Source organism: Gadus macrocephalus, chromosome 21 (genome assembly GCF_031168955.1).
Source record: "Gadus macrocephalus chromosome 21, ASM3116895v1".
Taxonomy (NCBI): Eukaryota; Metazoa; Chordata; class Actinopteri; order Gadiformes; family Gadidae; genus Gadus; species Gadus macrocephalus.
In genome coordinates this window covers 15,443,657-15,456,143 of record NC_082402.1, presented here as the reverse complement: position 1 = coordinate 15,456,143, position 12,487 = coordinate 15,443,657, and the positions used below count along the sequence as shown (strand labels likewise).

At 43.6% G+C, this 12,487-nt stretch overlaps 1 protein-coding gene across 1 annotated transcript; it reads left to right on the top strand.

Moving 5' to 3' along the window:
* Nucleotides 1–1,553: 1,553 nt before the first annotated feature.
* Nucleotides 1,554–7,604, top strand: LOC132449976 (uncharacterized). The gene is made up of 21 exons (XM_060041883.1): nucleotides 1,554–1,660; nucleotides 1,758–1,819; nucleotides 1,914–2,000; nucleotides 2,075–2,193; nucleotides 2,303–2,443; nucleotides 2,605–2,712; nucleotides 2,786–2,953; nucleotides 3,294–3,390; nucleotides 3,633–3,853; nucleotides 3,978–4,134; nucleotides 4,233–4,441; nucleotides 4,543–4,657; nucleotides 4,865–5,064; nucleotides 5,173–5,287; nucleotides 5,370–5,539; nucleotides 5,624–5,703; nucleotides 5,860–5,990; nucleotides 6,214–6,400; nucleotides 6,627–6,768; nucleotides 7,344–7,440; nucleotides 7,515–7,604. Exons 1-21 carry the CDS (start codon nucleotides 1,644–1,646, stop codon nucleotides 7,595–7,597), a joined length of 2,706 nt encoding a protein of 901 aa, XP_059897866.1. The 5' UTR covers nucleotides 1,554–1,643; the 3' UTR covers nucleotides 7,598–7,604.
* Nucleotides 7,605–12,487: the final 4,883 nt, after the last annotated feature.

Below are 12,487 nucleotides of genomic sequence, written 5' to 3'. Positions count from 1 at the left end.
TAACCTTTTTGCTTCAAATCATTTCCTAGTTGGGAGTGTTTAAACCATCGGCACTTTATGCTTCCTAACAGCAATTTATTATACTTGGGTCTGTTCAATGGTTTAGATTAAGATGTTATGCTCGGAGAATTCAATAAAACGTGCAGGTTGGTTGACTTGATAGCTGTAATGCTCATTAAACTTGATTGTCTATAGACTATTTATAAGGATTGACTGTCAAACAGGAAAGTTTTGTGTCGCAAATAAATCCATAACCAGGTGTTCTGTATGCAGCCCAATCAGACTAATTGATAAGAGCATGCAGGTTGGACGGTTATCCTAAACTGGATAATTATTATTACTGGATTATATCTACACTGACTCCAGAGTGCAGATCCCCACCCACTACAAACGCTCTGAGGGCCAGATGTTTGCCTTTGCCATGGACCAAGATTTCTTGAGTGATCAGGTAACATCAAAATGGAAAGTGTTTTTAAAGGGACACTCTCATCTCATCTCATCTCATCGTCATCCGCTTATCCGGGGTCGGGTCGCGGGGGGAGCAGCTCAAGCAGGGGGCCCCAGACTTCCCTTTCCCGGGCCACATTGACCAGCTCTGACGGGGGGATCCCGAGGCGTTCCCAGGCCAGTGTTGAGATATAATCTCTCCACCTAGTCCTGGGTCTTCCCCGAGGTCTCCTCCCCACTGGACGTGCCTGAAACACCTCCCAAGGAAGGCGCCCAGTGGGCATCCTTACCAGATGCCCGAACCACCTCAGCTGACTCCTTTCTAAGTAAAGGAGCAGCGGCTCTAATCCGAGGGACACTAAAGGGACACTGTGTAATATTTTAAGTAATTTATTACCTCAAATCAACGTATTCATTCATAAATAAGTCCTCATTGGTGTAGAATTATCTCTGCCAAAAATCGCAATAATCATGAGATATCGCCTACATACATATCTCATGATTCTAAAATATTCATTATGCCAAAAATGTAGGCCTCTTGACGCCTATTTAAGATGGTCTTTGCCGAGGAGTTGGTCATTGAAGGGATCATTACCAATTTAGTGAGGTCCAGAAGTGTAGTCCAGAAATCTTCAAGCATTTGCAATGTTTATACCCCAATTAAATTAACGACATTCATTTAAAAAGACCATGCAGGTAGACCTAGACACAGTGAAGATAAATGGCCCTTAAGTAACACAGAATCAACCAACAGGTTTGTATCATTGGACAATGGACATTGATTAGTTAAGTCTTATTATTTTCTTTGTGGAGCGAAGGCTTAGTGGTTGATATTTTCGGTTTTCTAGATAGTCTTCTGAGCTATATTAAATTTAATTCAATTATATCATGAGGGTGTAGTATGCAAATTCTTATTATTATTAAAATCAAACAATGTGGAGGAAAATCAAACACAGATTAGCATATATTTCATTATGCTAGATGACCTGCCCCTTTTTTAGTCTGGAATAATCCAGTTTAGGATAACCGTCCAACCTGCACGCTCTTATCAATTAGTCTGATTGGGCTGTATACAGAACACCTGGTTGTGGATTTATTTGCGACACAAAACTTTCCTGTTTGACAGTCAATCCTTATAAATAGTTGGAGCAGGGCAGGGAGAAAGTATTATCGATTGGGCCACTCACTCTCTTGACATGGGTCCTTACAGCAGGTTGGCCCTTTTAATTGAATTTCTTTGACATAGTTGACTTTTGATACAGCTCCTCTAGTTCAATGTCTTTGATTTAAAATGTATTTTGATGTTTCAGATGGCTGGTCTTGTGCCTGATATTAGTTGCAACCATACAAGCAGAAACAAAGCCCTCTATAAGTATGCACTAGTCTTTAAAGTTACCCAATCGTTGGCAATCCATGTCTGGGTCTTTGCTGTGTAATTCTGATCGGTGGTCTGTGTTGTTCTCTAGGCATCCAGGTAGACTGTTTAGGAAATGTTATGCGTGTGATTGCTGGTCCACTCGGCCTTCATTTACTGGAAGTTTCTGTTGGTTACAGTAAGTTGGCAGATCTATCTAAGTATTTTGGCACTGCATCTGTAGATGTGTGACTACATCGGCTGTGTCCTTAGATAATTCCATCATCCCTGTTACCCAACGCCTGGCCTCTCAATGTGGCATCAGCCTGTGGAACCACCCGGGACACATCGAGCTCTATGTCTCCCTGCAGAACTGCTTCGCTCACAATGTGGTAACGTTGGCCATTAAAGTCCTCCCATGACTAACTGTCAGTAACAACGTTTTGGGTGGCAGTATTCCGATTTAGATTACGATCAGCCTTTTCTGACGTATTCCTGCAGGAAGATAGAGAATTCACCACCACTCTCAATCTACGGGTCTATGGTGCCGGGGATAAGGAGGAGACGTACCATGTATCTGACACGTGTCACTATCCCGCATGGGCCTCCCGAGAAATAATCTGTGACCGCGACTATATGGAGGCAAGTGAATGTAGAAGGATACTGCATGGGGGGAGGGGGCACATCGAAGGACACATACGGGGAGGTTGGGGGGGCAAATCAAGGCTGGGACACTTGACGTTGCGGGGTAGGGCGATGTCTCTGCCTGGCCACTTACTTTAGACTGGCATTCTTCTTTCTAGGTGTCTGTGAGGAGGGCGCTTCAAGATGATTCCCAACCTATTCCCTTCTCCCCTCTGAACGAAGAGTGGAACAAGCCGGCTGACCCTCGGCGATCCGCTGAACACATGGTCTGGCCGCTGTGAGCTGTGAAATATGTCTGTCTAAATGGTCCAATGAGTTTGACTGATGTGTGCTCCCCAGGACCGGCACAGCAGCGCCTTCCAGATCAAAGCCATTGTGTTCTTCAGCCCTGATGAGAGGCCCATGAGTGTGACCCAGGCCCTGGGGAAAGGCTATGGGGTTACAAACGGACCTACTCGATTGGTTGTGCGAGGCTCTCCGACTGCACCAGAGGCCTACCAACAAGATGTAAGTGAGCCTGATTCCTTGGTTTGGACTGGGGTCTATAATGACACTGGGGGCGGGGTTGCTCTTTACGTAGATAGTAGGGTGATGCCGAGTGATAAACATGACCAGCTTTTGTCTCGGTCTAGGCAATGGGATGTCTTCAATAATCCAATTATTATAATCTACTACGTTCACCACTTGATTTCCTTAGAGGTTTACCATTTTGAACTATGTAATGGATACACGGCCACTTTTAAGGATATTCTGCGGCAAACATAAGTTTGACTGTTCAAATTAGAGGCATGCCAAAATATAAATTACAATATTGTAACTGAAATGTGTTGTCCTCTGCTTTTTACAGGTGGCCGGGGTTCCTATGACCATTCTTCACACGTCAACCATATTTGAGAAGAAGTGGATAGCCTCTCAGATTGACACTGCTGTAGCCTGTCCGACAGGTCAGTTGGTTCATGGGACTTGTGCTCTGATGTTGTATGTAAGATCTGAAGAGTAGAAGGCAATAAGATCTTGAAACTAAACAACCTGAAATGTTTTTACTTCACACAACTGTAATTGAAGGGCAACCTGTATTCCCTGACTCAGTTACAGAAAATATTTCTGACCCTACACTGAACCATGGCTTTCTCAAATTAGGAGAGGAATAGAGGACCCTTAATAACTAACTTGGGTTCCTTTGCAGGTGGCTTCTCCGTCACGGACAACACCATCTCCTGGTTTATGCCCAGGCACATTGACCCACTCATCTCCGCTGACAGGTTCAAGCTGTTGGAAGTGCACATGGGTGTCAATGGCCAAAGGCTGGATGCTGAAGAGATGGCTGCCAGGCAGTACACTCTAGTCATCAATGATGTGCACATCATCACTAAAATACCTGTGGGGGCCATCGGTGGCTACATGAAGGTCTGTTTGACACTTTTAACCCAATTAGGATTGTCTTTCACAGGGGGATGTAATTAATTCTTTCCTGAGGGTTATTTGAGGACAAGGGGAGCTACTGTGAAACATTGACCAATCCCTCGTGCAGAGCGCCGTTAAGGACAACGAATACTACACGTCGTACACGATTGCGCCGATGCTGGAGTTGCTGTGGGCTGAAGACATGACTGGGGAGGTGACCAGATACAAAGTCCTCTTCTCAATCACCACGCCGATGGCGCACATGCAGCCACAACTAATCGACAGTGAGTGCTCTTGCATCTGTGTGCTCATTGTGGAAAAAAAAAATGGAAGCTCTCTCTACATCCCACCCTGTAATGCACCCCTCCACTGTTCCCCACAGACACCGTTCAGGGTGAGCACTTGTTCAGGGTGTCTCTGGGGACTTTTGCGGCTGACGTGGTGTTGTGGAACATAACCCTCTCCGGCGTGGTTCTGTCTGTGGCCGAGTGCAACGCCAGGGGCTTTAATGTTCAGGAGCTGGGCTCCCAAAACGGCTTCAAGACCTTCACACTGCAAGTGCCCTTCACGGACCCCCTTGTGTTGAAAACTGTAAGCTTCCTCCATCACCTTGAAGTTTAATTCAATTAAGCTTGGTTTGAAGTTATTTAAGCGGAGCCTCAACCTAATTTTGTGTTTTATCTTTCAAATAGAACGAAGAGGGGACGACCCTCTATTCTCTTCATTTGGTCTTCGGCCTGCACGTTTTGCACGATTCTTCTCCACTTGCTTACGCTGTGGATCTGGAGTCTAGGGTGGTAGATCAAGGTGTGCTCTAGCAGAGGAGAGGCTTAGCCTACAAATGCATTACAACTCGAATGCTTAACATTGGGCATTAACTATAAAAAAAATTATCACGTGAATAAATGGCCCACATGAAATTCTGATGGAAAAGATTTCTATCTCCAGTTGAAGCAAAAATACACTTTTACAGTTAAGTTACTGCATCAGTTTCCATATGTGCTTCACATGCAGTGGCTCCTGTGCTGTCTGGTAGCTGTGCTCATGAGAACTTCGACATCATAGTGAATTACGGGACACCAGACTTCCACTTTCAAATTGTTTTGGGCAAAAGATTGCTGACCCCGACCCTCGCTCAGCAATATGGCCTGACTGACCATGGAACGCATAACGCTTTTGCGGTGCCGTTTACAGACCAGAGTGCCGTGTTTGAGGTACGGGCCAAATGCTTCCCAGCGCTATGGTTGCATATCCTTATGATGCCCCTCATGGCTATAAATGTTAAACATCATTTGGTAAATCCCCCCCCCCCTCCCTTCCAGGTGATTGAACATTCTCACATCAAAAGCAGGCTAGATATGGCTCTGCGCTATCCAGAAACCAGTGAGGTGTTTCAAGCGTTTTCGGTCTCTTGCAGTTTTCCCTCCACTCTAACAGGTTGGTTAAAAAAAAGAATACAGGGATGGTTTTAAATCTGTCAAAACAATCGATTCAGTTTTTTTTTTCTTTTACCGTTCAGAATGCTATCCAAATGGCACCATGACTGCGATGGCTGTCAAATTTGAGTCTGTTCCTAAGATGAACCTCAGTCAGCTGACCCTCAACGACCCCACCTGCGGCCCAGTCTACACGGACGACCGATTTGCTTCCTTCACCTTTTCAGTCAACTCCTGTGGAACCACCAGAAAGGTAGAGGGCCTCGGTTTACTTTTGTTTAAAATTCTTTAAGTTGTCCACTGAATAAGCTTGCATGAGTCTCGTTTTTCTTCTTAGTTTCTATCCAATGTGTTGCTGTATGAGAACGAGATCTCTCTCCCAGAGTCAATGACTGGGGTAGATGACCCTGAATACGAGTGAGTTCTACTAGAAATGCTTGCCTGACAACTATTGGTTACCAAAATGCATGCAAGACCTCAAGTAACCCTGGCCTTTGAAGAGGCCTGCTAGGCATAGTGGTACTGCTGGAAGTGTGTAATCGTCTTTTACCTTTTTTATAATCACTTGCGCAGGTTGAAGGTTAAGTGCTACTATGCTTACAACGCCACAAACTCTCTGAGCTTCATCGCCGCACACGCAAACAATGAGCCGTATGCGGAACCTGCGGGAGGGGGCCTGGAGGTGGTGATGCGCATGGCCTCAGGTAGGGTTCCTCATAGATGTCTGGGCCTCTCCCTGAGTGTTGCTGAGCAGAACTGGCATATGTAAACAGATGGACAAACCGAAGGATACTTTATTTTTTAACCCCCCCCCCCCCCCCCGCTTGAACACTATTACCCTTTTTACTTATGTTATCCTCCTATTTTATAAGTGTCTGTCTGTTACTGATGGCGTGAAATGTAATGCTTTGGTACGGTTTGTTTTAGATGAATCCTACACAATGTTCCATGGACCTGAGGAATACCCTATCCCAAAATACCTCCAAGAGCCTTTCTTTTTCGAGGTGGAGCTGATTTCCACCAACCCCCATGTGTCATTGGAGTTGGAGAACTGTTGGGCAACACTGACGGCTGACAGCTCATCCCTACCCAGATGGAATCTTATTATTAATGGGTGACTGAACATCTAGAACCATGAAATGCATTTTAAATGTTTAGTATCTGGGGAACATGGACGCTAAGCCCAGGGCTGTTTTGTGTTTTTCTTCAGTTGATGATGTAAAGGGATGGCTGCTGTGAAATTAATGTTGCAACATTTTTTAAACCATGATCTGTAGGCAATGATGGGAGTGCCATCTGCAGATAACCGCAGTATAATTCTCTTTTCGAAATGCCTCCAGATGTCCGAACCTACTGGACCCAAACAGGGTGGTGTTCCATCCCGTCTACACTGACTCCAGAGTGCAGATCCCCTCCCACTACAAACGCTTTGAGGGCCAGATGTTTGCCTTTGCCATGGACCAAGATTTCTTGAGTGATCAGGTAACATCAAAATGGAAAGTGTTTGGTTTTTAAAGGGACACTGTGTAATATTTTAAGTCATTTATTACCTCAAATCAACGTATTCATTCACTAATAAGTCCTCATTGGTGTAGAATTATCGCTGCCAAAAATCTCACTAATCCTCCTGAGCGAAGAATAATTAATATGTAGTAACATAGGACGGGTAAGCTTCATGGAGGCTTCCATGTTCCGGTCTATGAACTGCCAAGAGGGACAAAAAGCATTACTTGGTACAGGAAATGCAAACACGTTTTCACTCTGAGCCAGCGTGAATGATAACTGAAATAATTCACTATCTTGCTCGAGGAATAGGTACTCATAAATCATTAGCTTACACTAATGATTCAATGCAGTTTGAAATAATGAACCTAATGACTCGATGAGGTAGCATTGGATGTCATGACACAGCTTCTTGGCACATACTGCCCTCCGTAGTTTTTGAACAAGCGAGCACTATTGGCTTGAATGCAATATACAATTGTACCACTAGATGGGAGTAATTTTTACAGTGTCCCTTTAAAGCTAATATGTAATTGCATAAATCTCCCTTATAGCTATTTGTCCATTGTGACGTGGTGCTGTGTGATGCCAATAACATTATGGACGGGCCATGCAGAGGCCAGTGTCCAAGTCACGGTAATGAAATCGATGGTATGTATGACTAAGATAACTGAATTGGCCAATTGTAATTTCCACACCCTTAACCCTCTCTATGATTTTGACAGGTCTGCGACGTCCGGGTCAAAACCGTGTACAAAGTTCCAATGAGTTATCTTCTGGACCCATTTCTATAATAAAGAACAATTAATAATCAAGCCTCTGTGGTGTGTATTTCTTAAAGGAGACACATTATACCACCAGGTGTGAGTGTGATTAGCCTTGCAAGCTTGAAACGGCTTGTAAGGCTAATCACATCACACTCACACCTGGTGGTATAAATTTAGGCTGAGTATGTTGGGTTTCCTAACTCTTGTGTGCGCACTATTTGGAGTTCTTTAGCAAATTCTTCTAATATCTATCTTTATTGACTTGTATGCTGAACATGGTTAAATTGTCACAATTACCTTTTGGGGTTTCTACAAGGGTCAATAATGCGACTGAAATTTGACAGAACAGTGCCTAAATTAGTTTGTTCATCTTTGGGTGTAACCTTTTTGCTTCAACTCATTTCCTAGTTGGGAGTGTTTAAACCATCGGCACTTTATGCTTCCTAACAGCAATGTATTATACTTGGGTCTGTTCAATGGTTTAGATAAAGATGTTATGCTCGGAGAATTCAATAAAACTTGCAGGTTGGTTGACTTGATAGCTGTAATGCTCATTAAACTTGATTGTCTATAGATGACTAAATGCACTGCAGGATGCAATAAGCATCCAGTCATGGTGATGCATGTGTGCAAATGCTGAGCAGGCCGTATAGGGGAAAGTAATGGCACCATTTGTACATCTAAAGAATGGGGACTGGATAAATCTGTTAAATGGGAAATGTATTTAATATTGGAAGCCAAGTGTACAACATCAGGATATATTCCACAGTTCCATAAGTGTATGGAGGGGATATTGTTGGACTGCAGTGCCTACATTAGACTAAACCACATGTGAAACAGTTGGATGCAGACCTGAGTGAATGTGGAATGAGCAAACATTTCAGTGTTTGCTCACAGGTGGGCGTGTCCAACACCTAGATGTGTGCTAGATAGATCAGTTTACCAGCCTACCCAGTGGACTATTGCAAACGTTGCTCATCTATCCTCACAACATCTAGGTTGACACGCCCACCTGTGGATTCAGAACCTGCACATTTTCAAAACGTCTTGTAATGGCTAATCACACTCATACCTGGTGGTATAATATGTCCCCTTTAAAAGTAACTACAAATAGAAATACTGGTGGATGAATGTCCGGTGAACGCAACCTTTATTGCCTATTTTCCCTTGTCTTGCACCCTTGGCAAGCGGAGCGAGGTATGTTGGTTTATTGTAAGCTTTTAGTGTGATTAAGTTTGGTTTCTTTATGTAAGTTAAGCAAATGATGCACATGTTTAAGTTGTCTTTGTTGTGCTGAAATATGTTTTCTGTCATTCTTTTATTTCCTGTATTGGAATAATATTTGAATTTAAGGGAATATTGTAAAGGTCTTTCAGATGTTTATGCAGTTTGCACACACATTGTTATAACATTAAGAGGCTAGTGTAACTTTCTTTAATTTGTGAACATGGAAATTGTACTGCAATGATTTGCAATATATTTGTGCAATAGTGCAACCCTCTTGTGTTACTTTCAGAGCCGGACAGTAACGGAGTACATTTGCTTGAGTTTAGTTTAGTTTATTCATGCTAAGGTGCCGGACAATACAAGAGCACAAACATAATACATACATCCAACACGCATTAACAACAAAGATGGCAGCATGAAAAGGCGATCCCTAAGAAGCAAGAAATGCTTGTAGCGGGGACCCGTGACCCCCCCCCCCCCCACACACACACACAATCGCACACACACACACACTCACATCCACATACATCTCGCAGACACACTGACAACACTAGGTTGTAACAATACCACCACTGTCATATGTAGGTGGATAACAGCTTCTGTTTTAGATTTTTTTTGAAAGCCAAGAAGGACTGGGACATTTTTATGAAGCCTTCAAGCTTATTCCATATCTGTGGTCCCCTGGAAACAACTCAGGCTAGTGCTCTTCAGTTTTCTTACTTTGCCAGTAATCAAATGTTTTTTCCTGGTATAGTGTGTGTGCAGTGGACGAGGTACAGTACTTAAGTACAATTTTGAGGGATCTGTACTTTACTCGAGTATCATGACTTTACTCAAGTAAACTTGAGAGGCAAATATTGTACTCTTTACTCCGCTAAATTTCTATCCATAACCGTGAGTACCCGTTACTACTTCTAAAAAATTAAAAATAAAAGGAGAAAAGAAAAATCTCGGAAACCCTCAATTTGTTGTTTCCCTCTCAAACGTGATTGGATTGTGCAGGCGCCACTGATTAGGACAGCCTTCGGCCTATCAGCAATCACCTTCGCTTTCCGCCAAAGTCAACTCCATGGTCAGATTTAGATTTAGAGACGATTCTTGATTTGATTGATGAAAAAACAGAGACTCACACATACATACAATTGTTAGCTGAATTTTCTTTTCTGATATTACATATTTATGTAGGGTGAGCAATTGTTTTTATGTTCTTGAGTATACTGTTATACTATTGTGCTATTGCCTTGTGGGCAAGTGAGAAAGGTTAAATAAAGCAACATGGTAAAAAGATGAAAATGACTTGATTTTACTTTCAATTCCTTTTACATTCTTCAAGGTATTAACATTTTTCATAACTCCATGTATGACGTTTCTATACGTAAGCACTGTGGCAGTAGTAATGCAATATTTTGTGTACTCTTGTACTTGATTCTCAAGTACTTTTAAAAACAAGTACTTCAGTACTTTTACTTAAGTAGACATCTGACTGTAGTACTTTTACTTGTACTTGAGTAAAATTTAGCAAGGGGTATCTACTTTTACTCAAGTAAGGAAGCTGTGTACTCTGTCTGCCTCTGGTTACTTTTTCTAGTTTCACGGTGCTAGATCAACAGAAGAATGCCGCAATAAAAAGTTGCACCCGACACTCTCCGGTTATTTCAATATCATCCCACTGCAGACACAAATGGGCGTTCTCGTGTGGTGGGGGTTCCCGTTTACGCAGACTAGAACGCCCCCTTCTTATTCTTCGTCGCCTTTCTCGCTGAACTGTATTAAAATGTCAAAGTGTACTACTCCGAAACCATGTAATAGTGTTGTAAATAAACTTCCAAAGCTTTTCAAATCTTATTGGGAAAATAACTTCACATGGTGTGTCTTTTTTTACAATTTATTCGTTACCAGCATTCGTAGTGTTGATCAGCAGTGAAATAGTCAGACAAAGACGTTGACGTCGCTTAGCAACCGAAGACGCTGGGGTTGACAAGTTACCGGACTATTACCCATGCAAGTGAACGGAGCGTTCCACGGCATTGAGAAGACCCATTTAATAAAGGCCTATAATATTTCTGTATATGGCATAGATTTCTCCTCAGATTAGGCCAATAAAGCAATGATAACAAAAACACCAACGCTCGATCAAAGGCCCGGCCCGACCCGGCTCAAGGATAGCTGTGGGAAATATCGGCGGGCCGGGTCGGGTCAATCAAAACCCTCATTGTTTAACATGAATTGGCTAAACAAATGACCACTGTAGCATATTTAAACACAATTCAAATTAGAATTATTTCCATTCTGACCGGGGACATTTAGAATTTTCGGTCCTCGTTTCTTTCCGGTCAATGACCGGTATTAACCGGACAACGGAAGCTCAGCTATAAACCGGCCTAACTTTCACCGTCAACACCGAATCCCTTCTTCTTCGCATGGCTGTCAACATCCGGAACATTCGCTAGTTAGACTTTCTCAAACAAGTTTTAAAATGAGATCTAGTAGTAAGTACGGGTAGCATAGAACTAACGTTAGCCAAGTGGGGGCTCCATGATTGCTAAATCTAATGAGAGAGGTAAAATTGACATTAAGGAAGGAAAGCATAGTATGCCTTGCGACTGTGCTTCGGAGTATGCCTTGTGAAACCCAGTATGCCTTTCGAAACACCTCGTGATTGGTTGATGAAACGCTACCAGGAACGCCTAAAGGGCGTTCGTTAGCAAGACGGAAACTCCCAAGCCTGCAGATGGACCCTTCTCGGTAATTTTGATGTCAAGGGCTGCTACAGTGAAACTAGGCCATGACGAATCCTCTTCCACGGACCCTCAACGCTGCATCTGGACGTCCACCTTCGATGTGCGGGCATCTTCAATACTGTAAATAAGGCATCGCTCGATGTCCTGCTCACATACCCACAGATGTCAGACTTTATTGCCATCTGCCATCGTGCAAACTTGTACAACGGTGCAAAATAAAGCAGTGCAAAATGCAAACACAAACAACAGCAATAGGCACAATAAATATGCAAAGATAAAATATAAGTGTCTTTTAAAAAGTACGGTAGAGGATTCCACATGTCCATGGGGGGGGGGGGGGGGGGGGGGGATCAGGCGTTAAGTACACGAATTGCCCAGGGGGAGAAGGTATTCCTCAGCCTATTTGTCAGGCTCCCAAGGGACCTGTATCTCCTATCCGAAGGGAGGAGTTGGAAGAGGCCATGGCCGGGGTCTGATGGGTCACTCATAATTATTTTTGCCCTATTCAGCCCCCGGGAGGTTGCAATGTCCTCCAGGAAGGGCAGGGGGCAGCCGATGATTTTTCCTGCCATCTTAATAACCCCCTGCAGGGTTTTCCTGACTTTGGCTGTGCAGTTTGCGTACCACACCGTAATGCCATACACCAGTACACTTTCAACAGCAGAGTGGTAAAAGGTCTGCAGCAGCTTTGTCCCCACCTGGCATTTCCTCAACAATCTTAGAAAATATAGCCTCTGCTGAGCCTTTCCGACCACCGCAGCCGTGTTGGTGTGCCAGGTTAGGTCCTTACTGACCTGCACCCCCAGAAACTTGAAGGAGTTGACCCTCTCAAAGCAGACCCTGTCTATCTGGATTGGGGCGAGTTCACCTCTCGTCCTGCTCCAGTCAAATATCATCTCCTTGGTTTTGCTGGCGTTATTAGCCGAACACCAGGCTGTGAGCCTCTGGACTTCCTCCCTATAT